The sequence below is a fragment of the Phlebotomus argentipes genome, unplaced genomic scaffold, assembly GCF_947086385.1.
Source record: "Phlebotomus argentipes unplaced genomic scaffold, Phlebotomus argentipes genome assembly contig_75, whole genome shotgun sequence".
In the NCBI taxonomy this organism is placed as follows: Eukaryota; Metazoa; Arthropoda; class Insecta; order Diptera; family Psychodidae; genus Phlebotomus; species Phlebotomus argentipes.
In genome coordinates, this window is record NW_026776170.1 from 66112 (window position 1) to 92789 (window position 26678).

At 36.1% G+C, this 26678-nt stretch overlaps 1 protein-coding gene across 4 annotated transcripts in view; it reads left to right on the forward strand.

Moving 5' to 3' along the window:
• LOC132257080 (protein pangolin, isoforms A/H/I/S) overlaps nt 1–26678 on the forward strand; it is a 58267-nt gene that overhangs the window by 7563 nt on the left and 24026 nt on the right. For all 4 annotated transcript variants that reach the window (XR_009468238.1, XR_009468239.1, XM_059753808.1 and 1 more), the window contains 4 exons: nt 11389–11500; nt 20008–20095; nt 20158–20241; nt 20304–20444. Coding sequence is in view for 2 of the 4 variants with exons in the window: in XM_059753808.1 (XP_059609791.1) it covers nt 11389–11500; nt 20008–20095; nt 20158–20241; nt 20304–20444 (425 nt within the window). In the remaining 2 variants the exon portion in view is untranslated. The remainder of the gene's footprint in view (nt 1–11388; nt 11501–20007; nt 20096–20157; nt 20242–20303; nt 20445–26678) is intronic.

Below are 26678 nucleotides of genomic sequence, written 5' to 3' on the forward strand. Positions count from 1 at the left end.
TGTTTGGTTAGGTAAGAGTCAAGATTTTTATTTAGATTTTTCAGCAAACTTGATTTAAAGCTAGCCTAAAGTATACAAAAATCTAAATTTAAATTGTCTTGAAATATCACAAAAAGTTTCACAAGGATTTTCTTCATTTTATATATTCTTTTTTCTGTTCTATTTCTTAGTTATTCAGCTTGTGGATTTCCAGTTACCTGACGCAATCGTTCTTCAGGCACTATCCACAATCCTATCCGATTATTAGAAATCTTTTCATCATTTTTTTTCTGCAATCATTAATCGGACTTTCCAGCTTGTGAATTCCAGATACCTGTTTTAATCGATTTAAGCGCTTATTCACAACTTTGTCCGAAATTCCATGGTGGAGCATGAGCTTAAGGACTTATCAAGGTGCATTGGTCAATGCAGCCCATACGCTTTTGACCAATGCACCGAATCGTGCTTTTTTTATTTTTATTCTATCTTTGTTAAACCAATATTACCAACTTTTAATAATCGATATCTTTTTTCTCTTCTTATTCCTCTTTTTATGTCTTCTCTCTTATCCCTTTCTAATTTTTCCCATGAATTTCCTATTCCTATCAATATCTACTATCTTTTTTCTTTATCTCCCTATATTTATCAATGTAACATACTTGGTATTGCTCATCTATCTGTGTGGTCTGTGAATGTTATCGACCGTATGACAATTACTCAGATGGTAGATTGTTTTTTCAGACTGTTAATCATATTGTTTAGACATTTTGAGTAAGTAATTTAATTATTTTGTGTCTTAATACTTTACGGCAACGGGCATTTTTGTCCGTGCTAATCTATTTATAATATATATATATTGCTAATCTATTCTTTCTTAAATTTCTTTTTCTTTTTTACGATGTTGGTTTCCTGATCCTACTTAGGCACATTTGTAAGAATTGACGAAGATTGAAATTAAAATTAAACCCGAAAAGTATATAATTAAACATTAAGTTCACTCTGGAAACACTAATTTTTAAAATAAATTTATTTGCAACTAAGTGAAAAAGTAGAAAATAGAAAATCGTATCTGATTACCGCATAGCTCTCGTCAGAACCGCTCGTATTTAAAACATTTCTTCCAATATCCTAAAAGGTCTCACAGACCCCTACTAGCACCGAATGGTTTCAATCATCAGAAAGAGTCTAGTAAGTGGGGCAGAGTTAAAGCGAGAATGTCGTTCCAACTTTAGGATTTTTTCTTGAAAAATCGGCTAAATATATTACAATAATCATAACGCTCAAAGAAACTCTCGTCTATTGAGCTTCAGAAAATGCTTTTCATTGGACATTAAAATTCATGGCTTTTCCTCTAAAAAAGAATGAAAATATGATATGATTATTCTATACCTGGCCCTCAGTGGGGATATTTCAGTACGGTGTGGGGCAGTTGCAGTATGTATAAATTCCATCGTGGAATTGTAGAATCGCGGGCAAATGTTCATTTTTGTTATTTTTTTTCTACACACTGAGACTGTTTAGTTCCATAAAAAACGCCTTTAAAGTACTATTTTTGCGACTTCTCTATACCCTTGCTGGAAATGTCAAAATTTCTAAGCGAGAAGCAAATTGCATGTCATGTTTCACGGATTGCAACGGCACCAAGCGTCAGTAGTGGCAACTTGACGCGCAGCGAAAAGATCTGCGCAAAACGTTTTTCTCGAAATTTCTGCTCTAATCAGTAATTTTTGTGTGCATTTCCTCACTTTTCAACGAAGAAATTGATTAACGTGATACAGCGATGCAGCACAGAACAGCACTTTGCGAAATAACTTCAATATTTTTCATAAGAAAATTACGAGCACCAAGCAAAAGTGAGGTTATGTCAGAATGTCAGAGTGCGCTGTTGTCAGTCTATAATGAAACGAAACTGACCCGCGAAGGATTCTATTTCTACCCCCTGGGTAATGTCTGTGAATTTTCCACCACCCACTGAAAGGGCCGTGTCCAAGAGGAAAAGTTCGTACATATTTAGTATCTCTACTTAACCCTCAAAAGCCCGTAATAAAGTGTCACGCGAATGGTGGCTTTTTTAATAGGAAAAAACACACAATCAATTCGGCAGCAAAATTCTCGTTTGTGAGTGATTTTCAATTTTCACTTATTTTATATAAACAGTAAAGGCTATCCTGTGCAAATTTTCGTCAATTGTGGACTTTAAGGACTACAAACATTGTGTAAAGGATAGCAATTGATTCATGTGAAAATCTATGAGATAATTTCAAAAAATTAAACTGCATCGTTTACCACTAATCATGAGGAAAGTTTGAATTTTGTGCTAGATGAGTAGAGAAACCGTCAGTAACATTACGCGAATGAGTGCAAACAATGGCCTTTGAAGAAAACCAACATTATTTGAGATAAAATATCGTACAAAAACCTAAACACTATAAGATCAAATGTATATAATATAATATAATATAATTTTTTGGGTGTTTATTTTTGTCAGAATCATCGGAGTTAATTGTCAACAAAATACGGTCACTAAACAATATTTTGACGTCGTTAAATAATTTCTTACGGTCAATCTTTTAAGTTATATATAAAAGAATATAGCACCAAAGACAATTTCAGTAAAGTATACGCAACTGGAAGGTTCATTTTTTACACATTGCTTTCGCAGATCATTTGCAATCGATGGACTTCCTACACACAACTGTAGTATTGAAAGTCAGTGAAATGTAGTTAATTGGACCTAGGATCTCAGTGTCGGGAAGCGATAAGGCTCTATTATTAGCCCGCCTAATGTGATTAAATACATTATGTAGTTTATCTAATATTCATCGTTTAAAAACCTTAGAAATAAGTTCTAAGTGTAGTTTCTTTTGTGTGCACGCAATAGAATGAGTGTTATTAAATCATATTTCAGGATAGTAGGTTGGAAAGCATACAAACTTTTGCATCCTACAAAACGTTTTAACAAATACTTTCTAACAAAGGGTCAAAAGTCCTACTTCCGCTAGAATTTGGTGATGTCAAATCCAACCTCCCGCCCTTCCGTCCGCCATTTTGAACACACCCAAAATACACTTTCCCCATCTGTTCAAGCACTCTAACACAGATCGGACCCAAATCCTAGTATGTTATAGCTTATTTCAAGACCTTTCCAACGAACCGCTATATAAGGACATAGGTCATTCGTGACCCTATATATAAGGATTCGAATTTCAAGAATTAAAATGACCATACTTCCGTTTCTAATTCACCGATCAGAAAGATTTTAAGTTCACACGCGTTGCGTGTGCTTATCGACATTTTTTCGAACATAAATGGTTGATTTGAATGAAAACGGAATAACATTAAAACCCTTAACACACAAGGGACGTTAAAGAGGTAATTTCTAACTTCCTTGGGCGCATAATGTTAGTAATTGATTCTGTCTTCTCGTCGTTTATTTTTGCCCGTTCAATACCCTTTTTTATATTTTCTCATCGACTGGCCAATTACCCAAAACCATTTTTACCCGTGCACTTTTATCGCTCATATAATGACTTGACATTGAAAAACTTTTCTTTTAGGGAATTTTTTATTAATGTAACTTACTAAGATGTCTGAACACAATATTTTGTCCTTGATTATAACTGATAGCATTCACCATAACATATTGAAAACTCAGCGGATGAGTATGAACATCAACCCCATCGTAATTCCACCCTCATAAAATTGATGTGAGCCATTTTCTGCACCCCACCGAATCCTATTTAAATGCCTCTTGATATGTCGCGCGCGCGCATCAATTTTCTATTGGGCACAAACATACACCTCTTTCGTTCTTGTGGACTTCAATGATAAAGTAAAAAAATGTCTTAAAGAGCATAAATTGGTAAGATACTTTATATCAAAATCTAATTTAATAAATTCTAAATCTTCAATTAAATTTTTTCACGCATTTTCTATATTTTTGAAAAATATCGTGTGAGGTTCCAGTTGCTCGGGTTGATATTTAGTACATGTGTTTATAAAATGATTCCGGAGAATCTTGATGCTAGAATAGTATGCTTCTGACAGTAGATGTACATCAGCAGTTTGATTTAAAATATTTTAGATTTCAGCCCTATACTGTAATTTTTGGCATAAAAAATAACAGAAGAAATATTTGCCACGTTAGGTAAAAGCAGATAATCCCGTGTGAATGACGAAATGTGAATACATGTTTTCGCTGAGTAAACACACAAGCTTGTTCCCCTCGAATTCAATGCTTTTAAAGGAAAAACACGCATTATTTATCCTCTATAAAGAACCCCTATTGAGCCACACAGTGACCAAGAAATGCCAATAGGAAACCATAGACCTCCATGTGAATGGGCAGAGAAAATTTTGGGGTAGGAAATTTACAAAATCCAATCTGAAAAACTCCTAATCAGATTATACAAAAACACGAAAACTACAAACTAGGATATTTTTGTGTTATTTATTACTGAGCCATGTTTATTATCTTCATTTTTGCCTTTTTAGAATATAGATATTAAATTTAAATTGATACTAAAATTTTGTTGCCTAGCATAATATGTCTAGGTTTGGAATATTACTGATATTCAAAATTCTGCAGCAAGTTTTTCGCAGTCATTATTTATTGATCACGGATTATGAACAGCAATGAGTATGTATTGTTGTGGTTTTAACGAAAAATTCGGTCGTTACTTTGCTCATACTGTTTTCCATCCCGACTTGCATTTCGGGTCTAAGTTAGTTCTTGGTGTCAATATTATGTGAAATTACACACATAAATGAATTGTAGTGCATTTTGTTGCCAGAATGTTCAGGGATTTAATCCCCACATCTCGTTCCATCAACTACCACTTCACGGTGAGAGGGTGATGAGGAAGTGAACAAAAATTTTGAAGAAGTCGTCAGGTATGGAGAAGAAGATCATCAGAGTATGCTCTGAGCATTTCCTTCCTGACGACTTCCACCCCACTTCCCGCGTTGTTCAGGGACAGTGGAAGTGTAGAAAATTAGATCTTTCAATTACAAAACGACAAGCAGCCCATGTGGTTGATGTTGAATGTTCCAGATGAAACATACGCTTCACTGGAATTGTCTTCTATATTCTGTCCCTGTATGTAAAGGTGGACGATAGATCCACTATGGTTGGCTGACAAAATCCTCTCATAGCCACATGTAAAATTTAGAGCTCTTGGTTACCGCTATGGCGATTGGCCTGGAAGCTTGTCGCTCCTCATTCATGTTGAGTACAACAGCCTTCTACAGCCACAGTGCCATAGGTCCAAATTTTTGTATAATAATCCAATCAGTTCTGACTTTGATTCTATGGGTTTATTATTGTATTGTATTATTTTTTTATTCATCCATAATGTTTGGTGCAAAAGGGAAATGTATGGAGGAGCTAGCACAGGGTGCTGTTTGGTATGTGATTGTGCAAATTGACGTCGTTATCTGCTATATATGGCTCTGCACACGCGGCTCGAATTCTCGCCGAATGAGTTGCGAGCAGCCAGGACCTCATAGTAGACCTGTTGAGCACCCTTTCCTCTCGAAGCAGATTATTGATCAGAATTAATGCGATGTAGTATGTGACTTTCTATACCTCTAGTAGCGATAATCTGTAGACTTTGATTGTCCGGTAGACAATCTGTCGCCGTAAAACAAAAATTCTTTCGAATATCTACTCTAATGCAGAAGGATATTTTCCTCAAAGCTCAATAAGTAGGTAACAGATTTTCTTCCGGGTGGATAGTGATACAGTTTTCCAGCTTTCTGTTGATTTTAACAATTGTGTTCGTGTATGATTCGTGTATGAACTTGGCTATATATAGAAACGTAATTGTGGTCTTCCCTCGGGATACCTTGCCTTGCTCTTGGCAAGAAGTGGTTTGGCCAGGGTTTAAGGATATTTACTTTCCAAGGCACAGCATGCGTGCCTTTTTCACATTGTTCTGAATAGAGCTTTTGTCGTCGAAGCTGTACTACGTCTAATTCGTAAGTTTATGGCGTTGTAGTTGTAGACTGAGTATTAGTTATTTCTTATTTTGGTACATCTCAAGTATTTGCAAAGCCTAATACATATAAGTTGTATTAAAGTAATATATATCTAATATCCACTCTTAATAATTTACTTGTTAATAGGATTATTCCCCATTTATTGGCTGGGATATACATCACAGCTAATATCTGTAATCGCGCTAAAAATCGAACCTCGCAAAAACAACTCGAATCGACTCATGCAATGTTGGAATAACGAAATATGACGTAAATGGGGGGGGGGATACTTTTTTGATTTTCGTGTCTGTTTGTTGTTCCGTCCGTCCGTCCTTCCGGCGTGACAAACGGCCTTGTGGGGCCTAAACGGTAAGAGGTATCGACATGAGGTTTGCGGCAAAGGTTAAAAGTGTGCAGTGGTAATGAAGACTTTTTTTTTTGTAAAATCCAACCCCCCACCCCTCCGTCCGCCACTTTGAACACCCCCAAAATACACTTTCCTCAATTATTCAGCCCCATCTGGCATGAATCGGACTCAAATTCTGGTATGTTATAGCTGACCTCAGGACCTTTCCAACGAACCGCCACTTTACAACCTAGGACCTCCCGGACCCTAGCTAAAAGGGTTCGAATTTCAAAAATTAATTGGCCTCCGTTTCTAATGAACCGATCGGAATGATTTTTATTTTTTTATTACTAAAAGGGCGTTGAGTAACATCTTTTGGTGAAAATATGTATGACCCCCCGGTGCCTTGCATTGAACCCCGCGCGGAGCCAACAGCCACAGAGGCTAGATTTTCCGCCCCCTTCCAGCGAACATTTTGAGCCGCCAGTCCGACGTCTCCCCCGCCCCCTCCCACCGCGGGATTCGTGAAATATACAACCAATGAAGGGACTTTTCCATCGTTTTGTCCTGGAGGTTGGTCACCAACGCTAAGACGGCGATGGCCGCAAATGAGGCTGTGATAAATGTATATGCTGTAATTTCCAATAAATATAATGTTATAATTTTCTATGGAAGTCTACTTGAATGCCAGACTGTTGTGTTGCGAAATATCTGTGGTATGGGGTTGATCATACCCATATATTATACGTTAATCCAGTTAAAATTTGGATAGTAAGTTCTACGGTAGGGTAACCCGTATGAATCTCACTTGTTTCATTGAAAAAGACAAAGAAGTCGATAATTTAGGCCATGTCTTTTGTCTGGGGTAGAGATCACTCCTGTCTTCGAATTGAAAAATAATAAGCCATATGTTGTTCCAAAGCCTCTCATCACCCACTATAATAGATTATTGAATTTTTCTGTCCCAACGGTATGAAACAACCACTGCGCGAGCGTGGGTCTACCTCGCTAAGTCTTAGCCCCGAGGTACTCATTCAGAGACACGTCTGATGTATGAAGGAACAATAACCATGTTTTGTCCTGAAGGTTATGTACCAATACTAATATGACCATAGACATAAAAAGACAAAAGCATAATATAAAAATTGTAACAAATTAATTTATATGAATGTGTTTTAAACTCATCTTGCGTCACATAGATTTTTTTTTTAATTTTGGTATAAACGTGCATCGCTCTTTTAAATTTTATGTAGATTTTAAGTTCTATTTCTATAACTAAATTTCGAGTGTTAACTTATATTAAACTCAAAATACAGAGCAATCAAATATTGTGTCTCTTGTCACATAAAATCTATCGATACAACTTTACTTGTTGATCTCATTACATGCTCTTAGTAGCGATTTTGTACATTTATTTGAATAGAGGGGAAAATGCATATGTGAAAATGATTGTTAATTTTAAATTGCACAAGATAGGAAATATGTAAAATTTCCACCCTCCAAGTTATATTCGGGTTGAGTGTTTCATCCGCCCACTTGTGAGAATATATGTTGCTGGGATTTTGTGATAAATTTTCCCGTGTGAGCGAGAGCGAGAAATGACCGAATAGAATAAGAGAGACCACTAGTGGGTGGGAAAAAGTCTATTGGGGTGTGGATTTTCTTTTAGCGAATGAAAAATATTCCTGTCTGGGGTAGAAAAGAACAAGTGAGGGTACTCAACTATGTTGGAGATCAAAGGAAAAACCATTTTCACTTGCTTAAATGTTTTCGACATTCACATGGCTCGAGTTCGCATTTTCTTCGGACTGTAATTCTGTTCAATTCATAATGAAGGGTGCAGCGCCTGTTGTATAATTACACCATATCTATGCATACATATATAGCATATATAAAAAAGAATGACAACAGATTTACTCATTGCTCGTTTGTAAAATAAACTTAAGTTAAAAATCGCATCAATTAAGTTGAAACTATAATTTTAATCAAAAAGTCTTCAATAGCTGACTATGGTATGGTAAAAATTACATACTGCAAGAATGTCTGTTTTTTCTCTGGTATTTTAATATTTTAAATGACGGACGATTTTCTATACGCTAACTAAGCAACGAGGTCTCATAAAACTATGTAGAGTGGTTATCTAAAGTGATAGGCATTCATTAACTTAAGAAAAATTTACATTATTTCAAATATTGTATATCGACGTGGCAAACTAGCATTTTTAAATGTTTTCTTTCCTTCATAATGATTCTGTAATTTTTAAAGTAAACCCAATTTTGAATGGAAATTCTCTCTTTAGTGCACGCTGAACACGATTCGATGTGCACACGAATACTTGTACACAATCGACCAGTGAAGAAGGTATGCTGAGAATCGAAAACTCTGGTATGGAAGATTGCCTTTCTTTTTCCTGTATATCAGCCAATACATCCTGCTTATCTTTTAAGTCAATTGCAGACCCTTTTTCAAAATTTGGCGCAGTCGATAACGAATTCTGAATACTTAAACTTGAGAGATGGGCAATCTCATCCCTTTAAACTATATGTGATATGTACAGATTTAGCTTCGTTAGCTTTCAATCCTCGTTTGTGATGTCAGATCTGTATAAAATCTAATCCTCTCTATAGCATATTTGCAGCCATTTTCGGGCCCTCATGTGATGACAGTAAAACGGTATCATGCATAAGTACCTAACGTGGCGTGTCGGTTTGCTGATATGCCCGCCGTGTATATTGATTAGAACAGCGGATTGAGAACGCTTCCCAGCAGCCCATTCGAACGCATTTCGATCAGATGAATGCTGGCCTATCCTTGGTTATCAGATAAACAGGAGATTTAGTTTTGGATCACACCCATCCAGTACTCACTCAGCTTTTTCTGCTTATGTGGTCCCCGACATCCAATTTAGTACTCACTGGTCTCTTTCTTTACCGCCCTGACTTCCTCTCAGGTTATCTCAAGATATCTTTGACAGATGCCATTTGTCCAGATTTATTGTTTTGTTTTGAATGTAAAATTAGCTGCGAAGAGCTCAAAAAATCCCACAGAGAATCGCTAATTTGCGATCGACTCGTACAATGGGATCCCTCGCCTAGAAATTATAAGGTTTTGCGGACTCAAGTCAACAAAAAACAGCATTTAGAGACAAACTTCTAGAAGCCCAAAATGTACTTGCCTCTCAAGCTGACACACTCCAATACCATTAAAACCAGGATTTTATATCTCGAATTTAATTGTGAATCATTTGGAAACGAGTATTAATTAGCTTCCAATACACTAGGCAACAAAAATCACACTTTTTTCTACCCTTTTTGAAGTGTGGATTTTCTGATTCCTTGAGTCATCAGCTTTTCAACGGTACCTCACTTTTTTCCCTAGACCCTCAAGTTTTCCTTTTAGAGCCTATTTTCCATTTTCCCATATTTTCACCCACTTTGCCGCACTTATGTGCTCATATCTCGCCCAATTTTCCACGGATTTTCCTCAAATTAGGCTCAAATGATAGCTATGGAAACTACCTACTACTTTGTAAAACATTGTGAGTGTTTCAGATCACTCCTTGTTGGTCAAAAATGATCTTTTGTGAACCACTAGGTAAAAAATTCGCCGACTTCTTTACCACTTTTTTCTAAATATCTCCGAAACGAAGAAACTTTTATGTTGGATTATTTTTCCTATGTGTAGAGCACTTCAGGGGATGCATTTCCTCCATGTCTAGGGAAAAAAGGGAGGTACCGTTGAAAAGCTGATGACTCAAGGAATCAGAAAATCCACACTTCAAAAAAAGGGCAGAAAAGTGTTGCACAGTGATATGGGCGGCCGTTGTGCAGTCGGTAGAGTATCATCACGGCCGTGTGTTTGATCCTCATCACTTGCAAATGATCGAACACAGCAGATGCGAAAAATATTAAGCCTTTCAATGGCATTTATATAAAATTTCAGCCCAAAATAAGTTGCTGTTAAATGTTCCAACTGAAGTAGAAACTTCTGTGGAAGTGTATTTCGCATCTGTCCCTACTTACAGATGGGCACAATACTAGACTAGTGTCACTTGTAAATAGCGATATCGTCGGCAAACACGCTCAAGGTCAAGCTCTGCTAGTCTGTGAATTTGACTGGCTGACTTGAGTAGCCCTTGCCTCTGAGTGGGAAAAATCAAAGGATAACGGGGGAGAGGGACGATATAATAACAATGAAAAATACACAAGACCAAAGCTGTACCGTCTGAAAATTAACCAAAAATCTGAATGACTGGTTAGCTTTGTGTCTTGGCCCTTAAGTGGGAATTGCTCCTGATGATGCATAAAGGGCCCGTAAGTTGGCCTGGATGCCGTGGTATATAAGAGTTATCTTACGCCACCCCCTCTTCTAATCTAATCTCATCTAGCTTTTAATGCGTTTTTAAGATGCATAGAGAAGCAAACAATAAAAAAAAACGTATAAAATGAGCAATATAAATCTATTTTTCGATAAAACGCATATTCAAATTAGAAAACTGACTTTATTCTGTTTTAGCAAAGGTCTAGGACTATGAGTACTTCATTATTGCATGTATCATCAGCATCAGGCATATAATAATTTAGAATATTTGTAGGGTATTGAAATAAGTCAGGTCGTCATACTAGATGTTTCATCATTAAATTTTTTACTGTTTTATCCGTTTCGAATAAAGGAATTAAAATTAGCTCATATAAATTGTTGAAAGTTTTCGAAATTGATTTCAGAAGTGGAAATGCTCAACAGATTCAAGAAAATCTTTTAACCACTTCATTTATATTGATATGAACATTTTCTAATATAGTTAAAGGTAAGATTATTTTTATGGCCGTATTTATTCAATAGATTGTGCTTTAATATTTCAAGATGTAAGAAGATGGGTTATATTTAAGATCGTTATTTTACCAATAACGTTTATTAGCGACAATCACTGGGTGAGTGCGTCTGCTTACATACGTTTGTGAAGATGCAAGTTGATCGATATATGTCACTCGAGGGTGGGTCATAACAAAGCGCACGCGCTTACACCGCCCTCTGTTCGTCATGGCAACGTGACTGAAGCCACTCATTTTCGTTCTCTTTTTCAGGCTAACAAAATGGGACTTCCGCCGTTTTTCTGTCACAACGGCGACCACCTAACGACGCCCCCGCCGGCTCATTGCGGCATTCCACCATATCAGCTCGATCCTAAGGCAATAGGTAAGCCATTCGTTCACAGTATATGTATTTTCATTTCTTTTATTTATACAAGATTATAGTTTAATTTTAATATAAAGACTACTATTTCTAATATTAGTTCGAACTGCGATTCTTTGTGTTAACTCAGAAAAGATAGGACTGAAAGAAGTGTGATTCAAGTGTGTGTAGTAGGTGAGTAATTCGTAGCATATAGATATATTGCTACAAGATGATAATATGCATATGATGATATGCAATTTTTAACGAAAATTTAACGGTTCTGGTATAAATGATTACGATTATGTTATCACAATTAAAACGTCACGTTTGCCATTTTAAGCATTACGTACTACACAGACCTCAATTTGAAAGATTGCGTGGAATAAATACATTTTTATTCGAATTTTTTAAATATACATATGTGTTTTAAAATGAATTTTTAATAATGCAACTGTATTTGCTACGTTTGTCCGAATATTTGTTATTATTTTTAAATGATGATCAAATCTCTAATTTTTTTGAATTCAAATGTTATGATCTCGGGCTCATTGGAAAGCTTTTGTCAAACTTTGTTGAACTCCCAGTGCTCACAGGAACTTTTAGACATATTATCACTACTTTTACGTTTCCTGTTACTTGGAATCATGTTCTAGTTATTCTATTCCAAAAATTTTCAAGTTCACTTCTTCTGATTTTAGATCAATAAATCTACTCTGCATTTTAGATAGTTAATCTTTGCTTTGTCACAAATTGCTTTGTGGTTTTCAGTCTGGCTTATGCAGTGTTCATGGTACCATGATTTTGCCTCATTCGACATTCAAACACGACATTTCCTTCGCACACAATCACAATTTCTTTGTTGTTTTATTTTTACTTGATTTCACTAAGACTCAGCCTCTTTTACAATTTATTTTGGTATAAAATTTTAAAGCATTTTAAGTTGTCCTTATGTACATGATAACCATTCTTGTTTTAGCGATCGTTTACAAAATATTTTTTATTTGTGAGTCCTAAAAAGTTGTAGGTTTTCATCATATAGAAAATGAATGATAATTTCTTTTACTTCACTGTTCTCCTTATCAGGAAATAAAAAATTATCTCTTATGCGAATGAGATGAAAAATTTTGACATTACTATGTTCGAAGACGATATGAAAACATTACACCAAATGATACTCGACTGACCGCTAATTATGCGAATTTCCTCTTAGAGCGATTACGGATCTCCGAGTGGTTTACAGGAGTGTAAACGCGAGCGTGAGTGTACGACTGACTGAGTTAGCACTGAAATACAAGATATTACTTAATATAATGAAGAAAAACCCGTATTTTCAATAATAAGAAAATCGAAATAAATAGAAATAACTCGAATTTTGACTTCTTGACATGAGCAAAATTAAGCAAAAAACCCAAATTTTGTCATTCAATCGCTCGGAATTTTTCGGAAAGTGAAGAGGATAAATAAAATGGGCGAGGTTTTAAAGGCTGCACTTTTCATTAGAGCTATTATCGGTTGTTGGTGGGAAAACTTAAAATCAACAAATCCAATAACTTTTGTCTAATAACTACACCATTTCGCAAAGATGTATACGGCAAGCGTCTCGTGAGCCTCAGTCCACCTTCAGAGAATTCAACAGGAGTTCCAGTGTTTGAAAAAATGTAATCAGGGCGTCCCCTGGGGGAGCAGCCTTTTTGAGCCGCTTTTGCTGAATGGAATAACCTTTCCCTAGAAATCCGCGTTTATTCGTCCGAAAGTTGAGACACTCCAGCTATTTCCCCCTTCAGGAAATCGGAGGTACTGCATCCCCTTCAGGGACAAATTCCCTCGTTTAATCGAGTTGGTGACTGCATCTCCTGAAGACGTGTATGAAATGTGCTTGTATATAAGTGAAATGTTATGTGTTTGAATTTCGGTGCTGAGGAAAGTCCGCGTCTGTTCCGTATTTTTGGATACCTTCGAGGGTAGAAAATCTTGCACAAAAGTACTATATATATATATATATATATATATTATTTGTGTAAGTTTTAAAGACTCCTAATTTATTTTATAAAGTTTTAGGGTCTTTTTTGGGTCCATATTTTTTCATTTTACTAAAAGTAGTAATACATAAATAAAATTTTTAAATGTTTCACGAAATAATTTTTTTTATAAACCTATGTTATTTTAACTATTTATTTATGACGAGGTTTTTTTTTTAAAATAATAGATGTGTATTCATAAAAGTTAGGATAGCTCTAGAATAGAGGATATTTTAATACATGAAATAGGATAGAAATTATTCATATCCAATATACACTATATATAATAATGATGTTCAGGCAAATTATAATTCATGAAAATATACTTTACGTGCACATCCATAAAATTGTTCTAATAATTGATATGGTGTGGCTTACAAAATATAAAAGGGTGAACTACAAAGGGTGAGATAAAGATCTAAAGATGCGCCCTAGATATATTACATGTGATATGCTCAATCCACCATTAATTTGTCATGCAAATCGTCAAATAATGACCGGACCCTTTTTCACTCACAATACTTACAACCCTATGTTTAGAAAAGGGGATTGATGGCAGCCCTTTGGGCATTGTCACCGCATTCACTCGAGATTCAGCGGGGTTTCCCGTCAAACTTGTCGCTCGCCAGGAAGTCACAGGGTTCCTCATAAAGCCTTTCCTCGCAATGAAGTCTCATTTCCAAATACATTTGTAGATAAACTAAATTCTGTTTACACTTCAAATAGTTTCAACAAGCGAATCTCTTTAAGTTTAACTTAAAAACTTGAAAAATAAATAAACTTCAACAATGCAGTATTTAAAACTAGATTTTTAAAAAATTAACAGAAATACTTATTACTTACAGTCAATTTCATTTTTTTTTTTGGTTTTTGCGTTGATAAGTCAAATTACCTTTGGATACCTTTGTTGTTGCAATTGATATGAAAATTATTTTTACGTAAGATTCTGACGGGTTTATATGTTTATGGATTGATATGTTTCAATTCAATACTTTATTTCTAGTGAGTTATGAAGATGTAGTTTTGTCCATAGCCGGTCGCATTAATGTGGCCATTGGCACGGAGTTCGATTGTGCTAGATTGATTATGAGTAAAAGTCGTGGTCTTGGTCGTGGTCATAGTCATCCATGATCATATCACTACACACCTTTATTACGTGACATGTTAACCTGAAATTTAAGATTTATCTGCATATATGCACTCTTACAGGTTAGGTATTTCCCTTTAATAAAGTTACTAATCAGATAGAGATTAGCGATTACAGCGGTAATTTAAGACTGTATAAGCAAGAGCGTGCATGTGTACGACTATGAGTTTGTTGAGCGCTTAAACGGGCTACTAGCGCCTAAAGGGTAAAAAAAATGAGTATATGGTTTAAACCAAAAGTTCAAAGCATGTGGTTCAGCAGATGATAGTGTTATTAAAACCAACCCTACACTCCTATGTTTGACATTTTGAACACCCATAAGAAAACATTTCCCTCACTTACTTTTTCCCTATGCCATGATTCTCAAATCTCAATTTTAGTATGATATCGCTGGAACCAAAACATTTTCAATGATACCCTGCTTGTGGGGCCTAATGTTTTGGGAGTGGAGATATGGAAGGTCAAAGCTAACACCTATACCAGCTAATATCTGCGCTGTTGATTTAAGTGGACATCTAAATTCAAAGAAGTATTTATGTTTCTGTTTCTGTTTGAACTTGCTATAATAGTTTCGAATATTTCCATATTTTGAAACGTGTTTACAGTATTGAAAATATGACTGCAAATTACTTTCTTATTGATTTCTCTTTATAACCGAGAGTTCCTTTTGGAATTAAAGATTTTCGAGCCGAAAAGAACAAAAGAATTGTATTCTATTACAGTTAGAACAATTGCCATGTTGAGTATTGTACAAAATTATTATATTTGCGGGATGGTAATTTTGGAGACCTCTTCAAAAAATATAAAAACCGTTTCAGTTTAATTATTAGAACCAGAGAAATGATTATTTCTATATTAATATTTAGTTCTTTAAATCCAAGATACGAAAGGGCCGAAAGTAGAGGTTTTTAGGAACCTCTCAATAATTTTCTATATCATATTCTATTATAAGCCAAATCAATGTGATGGGAACTGAGCAAATCAAGAAAATATGTTTGGACATGGTTTAAAATGGTAGACGAGGTGGAAGTTTGAACCTGATATCACACTGGTATTTCAATGACTTTTTGTCTATAGTGAAAACTGCGTGTCGATATTTAAACCTGTTGGCGCTATAATTATTTTTCCCGCGACCGGGCCGGACTTAGCCGGATTTAGCTATCCTGAGTCCATTTTAGTCAAATTTACGCGATCATAGATGCTGTTTATAATGCAGATAAATAATCAGGAATTTATTGAGAATTCACGGATTAGTTTGAACCCCGATTAATTCTGATCCGTGGCGTTTATAAAGGGCAAATGTGTCTTAATCTGAATCGATTTCGGTCTGACATGAAGTAGCCATTTCAAAAATTAAAAACAAAAATCGTTCAAACGAGCGGTTGGGGTGATTAGAAATTTATACTAGACGCCATGCATACAAACCACATTCTCAAACGCAGACACACCAATTCTCAATCATAATGTTATTTCCGTATTCGACAAATTATGGATTCGAAAGCCGAGACACATTTGCTTTTTATAAATGCTAAACAGGCGGATAGAAAATGCGGGCTTAGGTTAGCTCAAATACGATTTTTTTAACTTAAAAAATTTATTTTATGTTCCTTTTTGCATTTAAATAGTCTAGAAATAAGTAACTTATAATAATTCTTAAGGGTTGCTTAATGTGTATGTTAATAAGCATCGATTATGTGTTTAGCCTTTCAAACCTGGCAGAGGTTTTTATTAATAATAAAGTCCAATTTTTGGAGGCAACATACGTCTTGCGAAACATGTATATTTGTTACATACAAAAAATGTTATGTGAACCAAGAATCCTTATTTAGAAAATGACTTATCTATTCAACTAAAAATATGACTCACCCTATAGTCGTTCCCTCCCTGATGTATTAGCGATCTAAGTGGGCTTTTACGTCGGCTCTTTTGTTAGAAGATAGAGCCCTAGGGTGCATTTTTAGCTGTTGCATTGCAAGGGGTTGATAGAAACTGATCTACTGTTGATAGTATATTTTAGTACTTTAGTAAATTATTTTGAAAGTTAGTTCTGTATTCTTCAACCCTTTCAGTAGAAACTTACAGTAAAAATATAAAAATTACTTATATTCAGCTCTGTATGAAACTGCAAAAATAGTAATAAACAACCCTCACTTGAATTCAGATACAAATAAATTACCGTGAACAATTAAGGGTGGAGGGTTAATTGAGGAAAGCATAACTAATGAGTTCTACACATATTTTTATGGTTTCATTTATTTTCCACCCTCGTCAACCCAATTGACCTGTATGGTGGTCGCAAAACAATACTTTTTGTCTGGTTTGAAGGGCCCAAGGCAGATTCGCACATTCGAGGGTGCGACTTATTAATTATTCACGGCCAACTGGTGGTCGTGGATGTCATTCAACGGAAATAGCGTGATTTCAGTGTGTAATTTAAAAAGTGGAAGAATATATGTGAAAAGGTGACATTTATTCAAAATACAAAAAAAGAACAGCTCTGAATGTAATGGGTGTTTTTCTATATGCAGTCAACTTCTCCCAAAGCTCTGGTGTGAGACTGCTTAAAGCAACGCTTGGTCTTTTAGTATTTAAAAATTACGGCACAGGCAACTCAACTACAACGCTTCACAATGCTGGTCTTATTGCTATCCATCTGTATTTACAATTTAGCTCTAGGCCTCTAACTCTGTAGAGATTAAATGGATCTGTAAATCGCGCTATGAATATTAGATTTTAGATTAGATTTAGATTTCTTTATGTCATAGCATGTACATGCCACAGCCTTTCTTGCGGCCATCGGTGTCTTAGCGTTTGCGTGTTCCTCGGTGGAAATGGGGGGGGGGGGGGGCGTGAGTTATGCTGTGCCGACTGCTCATGACACCATGCATGAAGGAGGCGGAGGATCTATTCACGAGGGCTGTTTGGCTTCGGATGGGGTATAGTGCCAGGCACCGAGGGGCCCAGAAGGTCAAGTCTACCTTTCGGAATCTCTGGGTCCGGCCATAAGACACAGTGCAGGCGGTCAAGACAGTGCTCGCCGCAGTCGCTAATCATAGCGCGACCCACAGATCCAATAGATCTCCGCCAGACTCTCGCGGCAGTCCTATTTAGTGAATCAAACTCGTGTTCGCGCAACAAATTATTCAGCACCGTTGGCACGGAGAAAGGACGTGATAAGGGAACGCGTAGGTTCCCTTATGGGTGAGCTGGGCGAGGCTGCACACTCCAAATGTGGCAGACTCGATTTGTAGTTAAGCAAAAGTTATATTGGATCTAATTTATTTATTATTTGTGGAAATTTACTTTAGCCACCATAAATGAAGTTCCTCAAAGTTTGTTATATACTTGATTAAAGTTATTGTAGATTGGGTTGGTTCGCGATGCTGACTTCGATTTCAATCGTCACAAAGTAGGCAATTCAGTAGAGTAGAAAACAGCATAAGTAGAGGGCGCATAACGTGCAATATGAAAGCGGAACAGCATCGCTCTAATCACTTGGACAAAGTTTAAACCGTTATTTCTTAGGTTCTATGGCATTGGTAAAAAGAATGAGCACATTTTAGAAACGTCTTAATCTGGACTATCACATTATCTAAAAATTTCATTCAAAATATTTTGAGTTTGGACAAAATTTTGGACTTAAAAATAATACAGAGATAGAGGCAGGTAAATATGCTTTCAATCTTTATGATTAGGGGTTCGTTGGAAAGGTTTCGACCTCAGCTACAACATATTAAGATTAAAAAAAAATTGGCATTCAAGTTTTCGAGGTATTGGATTTCGAAATTTCGAAAATGGTTTTTTTAACTTTAGCGCCTCTAGCAGTGGCCCTACCAATTTATGATGTTGGGATGGGTTATGGTTTTTTATGAGATCTATCTGACGAGCTTTCAACCATTCAAATCGGATGATTAGAACTAAAGTTATATATATTCTTAGTTTTGAAAATTTGGACCCTAATATCTAGGGTCTGGAAGGGCCTAGGGCCTTAAATGGCAATTCGTCTGAAAGGTCTTGATGCCAGCTATAACATACTGAAATTTGAGCCAAATCCATGCCATAGAGGCTGAGCAAATGAATGAAACGTTTTTTGGTTGTATGCTAGATGGCGGAAGGAGGGGTGGGGGGTTTAATTTGACATCACCGAATTGAACCAGCAGAAGGATTTTTGACCTTTGGTGAAAACCGCATGTCTATAACTCTTACCGTTTAGGCGCTACAAGTCCATTTATGAGGGACCGACCGACCGACCGATGGACGGAAACCAAAAAAAATGACCCACATTTTTCATGACATTTCGTCATAATTAGCCTCCCTGATGTCATTTTAGTCAATTTTGCGACACTTGATTTTTTGCGCGATTACAGATAGAGCCAGGCTACGCCTAGCTCAATTCTGTGACCTCTTAAAGCGCTCGGAGAGAGGCCTTTGAACCATAAATGGTTCGTCCCTGCCACGGGCGGCACAGATGAAGAGCGGACCGGTAAACGTATGAACTTTGACCACCTCCGCTCCTAAAGTATCGGCCCCAAAAATAACGATTCGTTAGAAAGTTCTTGACTTCAACTACAACATACTGCAATTTAAAGAAATTGCATTGTCTCGTTCTCGAGTTTTTCGACTTCGAAATTTTAACATCTCTAGCTGTGGTTTTCCAAATTATGATGTTTGAGTGCGTGATGGAATTTTTCGAATTCTTTCGAACGAACTTAAAGTCATTCCATTCAGTGAATAAGAATCAGTGGCCATTTTAATTTTTGAAATTCGAACTTTTACATCTAGGGTCCGGAATAACCTAGGTGGCGATTCATTGGAAAGGTCTAGAGGCCATAACATACCAAAATTTGGACTCTATTCATGCCATAGGGGCTGAAGAAATGAGGAAAGTGCATTTTGGGCGTGATCAAAATGGGTGGCGGAGGAGTGGGGGGTTGGGTTTGACAAAAAATGTTCGTAACCGCTGCATACTTTTAACCTTTGGCGCAAACCGCATGTCGATATCTTTTACTGTTTAGGTCCCACAAGCCCGTTTGTCACGACGGACGGACGGACCGAACGATAAAAATACACAAAAAAGTCCTCCCCTCCCCCATTTTCGCAATATTTCGCCATTTTAAGATTACCTGAATCGACTGGAGTTGATTTGCGAGGTTATATTTTATATGCGTTTAACAAGGCGTTTACCGATATTAGTTGTGATGTAATTCCTAGTTATAGAAAAAATAATTAATATTACTTATTGGGGAAATGTCTGTTCGAGTACAGATTTTTTTCCGTAAATTTTTTAATTTGCATATATCTTCTTTATGTGTTTTTTACGTATGAGACACTGTTTTTAAATAAATCTGTGATTTTTCGTCTAGGATTAACACGACCAGCAATCTACTCATTTCCGACTAGTCAGTACGCATACCCTATGCTAAGTCCAGACATGTCACAGGTTGCCTCGTGGTAAGTATGATGTCATATTGACTCATGTGATTAGCTTCACTGTGTAGGTGGCACTCTTTCAGGCACACACCGTCAGTATATTCAGCCGCATCGGGCTTCCGGACACCTTATCCCTCGTCTCTACCTATTAATACCTCGCTATCTGGGTTAGTTTTATGCTCATTGCTTAATTTTTTGGGAAAATTGAAAAAATTAAATGGTTTTTCAGTGACTTTAGCTTCAGATTCTCGCCTACGAGTTTAATCCCGGCCGTTCATACGCCGACTCATCACGTTTTAAACTCTCATGCGGCCATAGTGACACCTGGTCCTAAGCAAGAAGTTTCACAGGACGCCAACCACCGATATAGGTAAACCCAATTATAAATAATAGTAAAATCAGTCTTTGAGTCGGTTGGGCTAGATTTCTCCTGCAATACCGACACGACACAAATTTTGACGAAACATGCAAGGGTGCGATGTCATTCTAAAGGTTATATAGCTTTACACTGTGTGTCATTCGCTAGAAACATTGAATGTATTTTAATTGTTTCAAAACTATGAGCACATGTTTAAGAAGCGTTGTTTTCTGTTTTATTTTATCATTATTATATTGTAGTATTTTTAAAAAAGAACTTATGAAAACAGCTGCATGATTTAGTCTTAATATAATATAATAATAAGAAGCGCGGTCTTCTACCTCATTAAGTCGCCCAAGTCTTCTAAGCTTATATTGAGGAACAATTTATTCGGACTGGTTCGTATTTGTTTGACCCCAGTACTTCTGAAAATTTTCATTGTTCTCGTGAGGAACTGAGCTGTGTCGAGTTATCTATCAGTTATCAACCAGTTACCTAAATACAATCTTGTCGAACACCCTTTCATGCCCCTCAAAGTGAATTTCATTGTACATTGTAAAATTTGACTTTATACATATTTTAACGACATTCTTTGTGCTGATGATTTTGAGATTTTCCATCTTGTTAGGTGGCTACGTTGGACGGTTGACAAATGCTTTGAATAGTCCTCTTCCTTTTATTACGAAATAAAAATACATTTTAAAATACACTTTTTAAGCATTTTTCGTGCTGTTTGCGCCAAATGATAGTTATATCTATTGTCTCCGCATATATCGGTGCACGAGTTTCTAAGTGCAACATAGTGAATGTACGGAGGCTTAAAATTAAAATTAACCAATGGAGGCTACTAAAGAATTTCTAGTGTCAAACAAAAATTAGGCTAGACGTCGAACACTCTATCTTTATATGGTGATAGATCCGCCCCAAATTCCATTACATAATAGCTGTCTTCAAGGCCTAAGATCTAATAAATTTTCACTTATAAGTTTTGGTCTATCTCAACCACGGATTTCTGGTTTCTGATTTCGAAAATAAAAATGTCAGTAACTGTTTTTGTGATTTGAATAACATTTGACTAATTGTAAAGTTTTTTTGTAATGCTATTTCTAACCTTAAAACACATATTTTGATACTATATGGGCTAAAGTTGCAAAATAAATTTTCGTTACTCGGTTGATTAGTCAATTATCACGGAGAAACATTACGTAATTTCTTCAAAGTATCTCCCCTTTAGCATATTTATATTAGTATAGCCAAGGTAGTGGTTAAAAAAATTTTTGCAAACTCGAGTCTCGCCAATCTTGGAGTTTTTGAATTAGTACGTCCCATTTATGTAAAAATTGTAAATTCGTAAGGGTTTGTATAAAGAAATATACGGTACTTAACAAATGTTTAATAAAAAAATATAACTTTTTTTTATGTCGTTTTATATAGTCGTTATTCGACTCAGTATGTCCGCTAATATTTTTTGGCCAAAAATATGCGAAATGTCACATATGAACTCTATTTAAACCCCTCATAACTATTTAAGTAAACTTGATTGAGTTCTTTTGTAGGAATGAACGAACTTTTCTGACAAAATGTCGCAAGTTACGCTTTTTATGGCCTGTTCATCAAAAAAATTTTCCATATACGGGTTTTATTGTGCATAGGGAACTATTTCATACCTTTATTCCACAGCCGGAGCGATTCACAGGAAAAGTTAAACATATTATGCATCCCACATATTATAGCAAATCATGGTTCTTGAAATTCCGAGTCGCGACTTGCAAGTTTTGCCCCTAGGCCTGTGCAAAGGAAGACCGTATTTTATTTTCAGGTGCATGACAAGCAGATTTATTCACTTAGAGCAGAGAATTCGACAAAATAAGTGTTAAAATATATTGACTCAAAAATATCAGATAATATTTGGTAAATATTATTGAATTTATTGGAAATTCACTTAATAATATTAAATTTGTTGGCTTGCATATTAAATCAATGTCAAAATAAATGCGGTAAATATTGATTTTTACAATATATATTGTAATATACTGATGCATATCCTTGCATAGGTTTAGAAAATAGTTAATCATTGCCTTTCTCAGGATTAAATTGATAGAGATTCAGAGACATCGTATAAAAGAACAAATGCGTAATTCCTGGAAAATTCGAACCATTCCTTAATATTTATTCTCCATTTCATTTTGAAGACGGAATGGCCAATTTCGTTAGTTCGATCAATTTTTATTCCGTTTCGACGTTTCAGGGGCTGTTTGCCTCCTTCTTCAAGCAAGGAAATATTGGGTTGAACTCTGTCATTCTCTTCAGTCACTACTTTTTAATGCACTCCAACGAACTCCAACTGATGGCCTCTGCCCTCATTATCCATACTCTACTGAGTATAAATCAAACTTCACCACTGGCCGAAAAATAAATCCATTCTCCATTTCATTTAAAAATATTATTTAGACACCAATTAAGACACTGTGCAATACTTGGAATGGGTTGTTCGACTAGAACCTACTAATTGTTACAGACGAGTTCTATTTCGCGCTAGAATTCGAGTTATAGCTATGTAAAGGGTAAAATTATAAATTGATCAATGCCCCGGTATCTTCCATGGAATTGGTTAATTTTTGAGTGATCACATCGTATGAGTTCCATTCCCCTGCTGGGGCCCTATTCTGCTATTTCACCACTCGATCAAGTGAGTGATCGCCCGAAAGAGAGATCACTTAAGCTCCTATCGGGTGATGCGAGTCGCACTATTCTGCTAACTCACGTGAATGTAGCTTTTTCGTGATGAACCGTGACTTTTTCGGACTTGTTCACAAACTATACCCACAGATGGAAACAGGGTATTTTGAGGTTTCGGCTCTCTTCGTCACCTTTCGTTGCGAAGTGGGAAAGAGAAGAATGAGCCAATCGATCAAGCAGGAAGCAGGTAGTTCTGCCTCTCATTTACTCATCGCTTGGGTGATAAGCAAGGAGTGCTATGAGATTTCATGTAAATTTTGTTCTTAAATAAATTTCAAAAGAGGATAAATTAATATTTTTCTATATTTATCTACGCACAACTGCGGCCAGATTGTGCCTAGAACCCATAATCAGAAATTTGAATAAGAATTGGCCAAACACTTTATAAATTTTCAAACGCAGAATTTAACTTTGAAATTCACATCATAATTGATTTAGTCATTTGTCACATTTAATCGAAAGATAAATGTATATCAGAAATGAGGCAAGTCTCATTACTTGTTCATTTAGCTGCACGACTTCAAAATGTTCATTTTCATAAATAACCCCATTTAAATCAATGTAATTTTACCTGCTTTTGCAGTCCTTCGCAGGAAAGGGACTAATTTCTTATTAACCTTAGATGGCAATGCTACTCTATTCTCTCTGTAAGTGAGCATTCACTCAGAATGTGGATTTTATTTTATTCGCAATATTTATAGTCAAAAATATAAATTAATTCTATTTGCAATTGTCTCTATTTATTAATCTTTAATTGCAGTCACTAATCTATGTCATTGAGCCTTTTTACGCCGGGCCAAGTTAAATGCTGGATTTATCATTAATGTAGCATTTCCCAATATTCGGCTTTATTTTAGTCCATGGCGTTGATAACGGGACACAAGCGCTTCGGCTCACTTCGGCCGGATTACACTGAAAGCGAATCATGTCGCAACCTGACGCGCAGTTGCTAATGCCGTTCAATGAGGATGTGTGTGAGAATTCGACAGCGCACACGCATGCGCAACCGCGCAGTTTGAGCCGACTTTTTAGTCCATGTCGGACTAGACTTGAGATAAATGCTGCATTTATTTTAAATCCGGCGCGGCGTAAAGAGGCTCAATGAGATCTAACTGTTCAAATATTATAGTTGTAATACTTCAATCATAATATCAATTGATATTAAAATAACAAATAGCGAATTAAATACGCAAAAAAATTTCCTCGAAAACTGTGGATAATCTAGAATAGAGTCTTCTCAATCCATTTCAGAACATATTTTGAAGAAATCATGTGCTTTTATTAAAGAAAATGCATTTTAAATAAGTTCAAACGCTTGGATCACTCAGTGAGCTGCGCGTGATGATTTTGTCACAGCTTTGGCATCGTCCGATCGCTCGGCGAGCGCCCGAAAAATTTGTAGAATCGAGTGATGAGCGATAAAGCTCCTTTTTCGCATCACTCGGGTGATGTGAGTTAGCATAATAGGGGCCCCGCTGGGGTTTTTACAATCCAAACGGTAATTTTTCTTATGTATTGTGATGATAAAATCCGCGTGGCACTATCTGCTTTAAAATCCGCGACATCTGCTCCGCTTTCCAGATTTTATGGTTGTGGTTGGTAAACAATGGAGATATAGATCTATGTGGGTGAAAAATTTGACCTTCCATATCATCGCTTCAGAGGTATTAGCCTCTACCGTTTGAGTACCGTTGGAAATGTCTTGAGATCAGCTATAACATACTAGAATTTAGGGCCGATCCATGCCATAGGGTAGAGTAAACTAGGGAAATGTGTTTTATGCGTGTTCAAAATGGCGGTCGCAGGGGTGGGGGTTGGATTTGATATTATAATACGATTTGCACTGCATACTTTTATACTGTCTAGGCTCTTCAAGCTCATATGTGATGACGGACGGAACGACAAAGAGATTCGATAAAGTGACCCTCCTTTTTGCGTAACGTTTCATCATAATAAGTCTCCCTGAGTCCATTTCAGATGATTTTACGTGATTTAATTGTTTACGTGGTCGTAGATATTCGATTTTCGAAGTTTAAAGTTTTGATTTTAGATGCATTATGACTTGGTTTTTTTTGCTATATCTTGGGCTCGTCTGAAACCTTATAATTTTTTTTTTTACTTTATCTTTATTTGTGCTGATATTCCTATTATTGTGTACATCTGAATATCGTACACAGTTGTATAACTAAGATACTTTGAGCGTTAAAGTGTTGAGCATACAACGAATTGATGCGCAGCAGGTCACTGTATATGACAAGTGTCAGACAATTGTCAGTAAAGTCCTTGGGCGTGTGACGACCTCTTTCGTAGTAGTATTGTGCAATGGAGCCACCTGGTAACAGTGAACCATTGAATTTAAGTATTAAAAAACGCCCAGTAGCCGTGGTTACACCATCAACCGCCGACGAAGGAGGCACCTCGATTTCTGAGGAATCGTTGCCAGCCGCTTACCTGCACTTATTGCAATATGTTGTTGCGGGACGAGTAGAACAACATGATGCACTCAGTAATCTCATACATACAAATATGCTGACAAATAAGATCGCAACCAGCAACCTACTTACAATCATCAACAAGTTATTGGAGCAGAACATAGTTTCTGAGTATTACTTCAAAATGCAGCTGCAACGCCACTTGAGTGACAACAATAACTTAGACAAAAGAGCACAAACATCAGGTCTCCTCGGCGCATACGACGATTCGAGGTCATCATTATCTTTCAATTTTTTTCAGTTAAATTTAGTTCTTATATATCAATGACTATTATTTCAAATATTCATCGATTTATCTATATACTTTTGACTTCATCAATGTAGATAAATTGTATCAAAGCTCTATTTTGGGTATTTCTTTTATGTTTTATATATTTAACTCAAATTAAATTTTTCAGATTGTAATATACTAAAATAGCTATCACTACCCGTTCAATAAAGTAGTGTTTTATATTTCGGTATCACCGAATCCATATTATTCAATGAAAATTAAATTTTTTTTATACACATCACCTTAGTTTAAATTATATCATCTAATTCATTTTTTTTTTTCATAAAACAAGAGTTTGAAATAATAGAAGAAGTAAATCATTTTCATTTGTTTGCATCTAAAACTCATATTAACTTGATTAGAGTTTGCAGAATTATGCTTATTGCATGTAGCGAAGGACTTATTCAGACACCTAGGTTTTCTGAACCCTTTATGTCTATGTTTTAATCTATTTTTTTATCTCTTGACTTTCCTCACGTGTTCTATTCCTTGAATTCTTTGTTGGAAACTTTGTGGATTTTCAGTTTCTCGATACAATCGCTCTCAAGTCACCATCCGCAATCTTATCAAATTAAAAGAAAACTTCCATAACTTTTCAAAATATTTTTTTTCTGTTCAATCCACTGGACTTCCCCCAGCTTGTAAAGTTTCTGTCGTCATCAACTTTTGTGTGAAGAAGAAATATTCTCTATGATATTCTCTATACTGTCGCCCCTTCGGTTCACCTTCTGGGCTTCGGAAGGC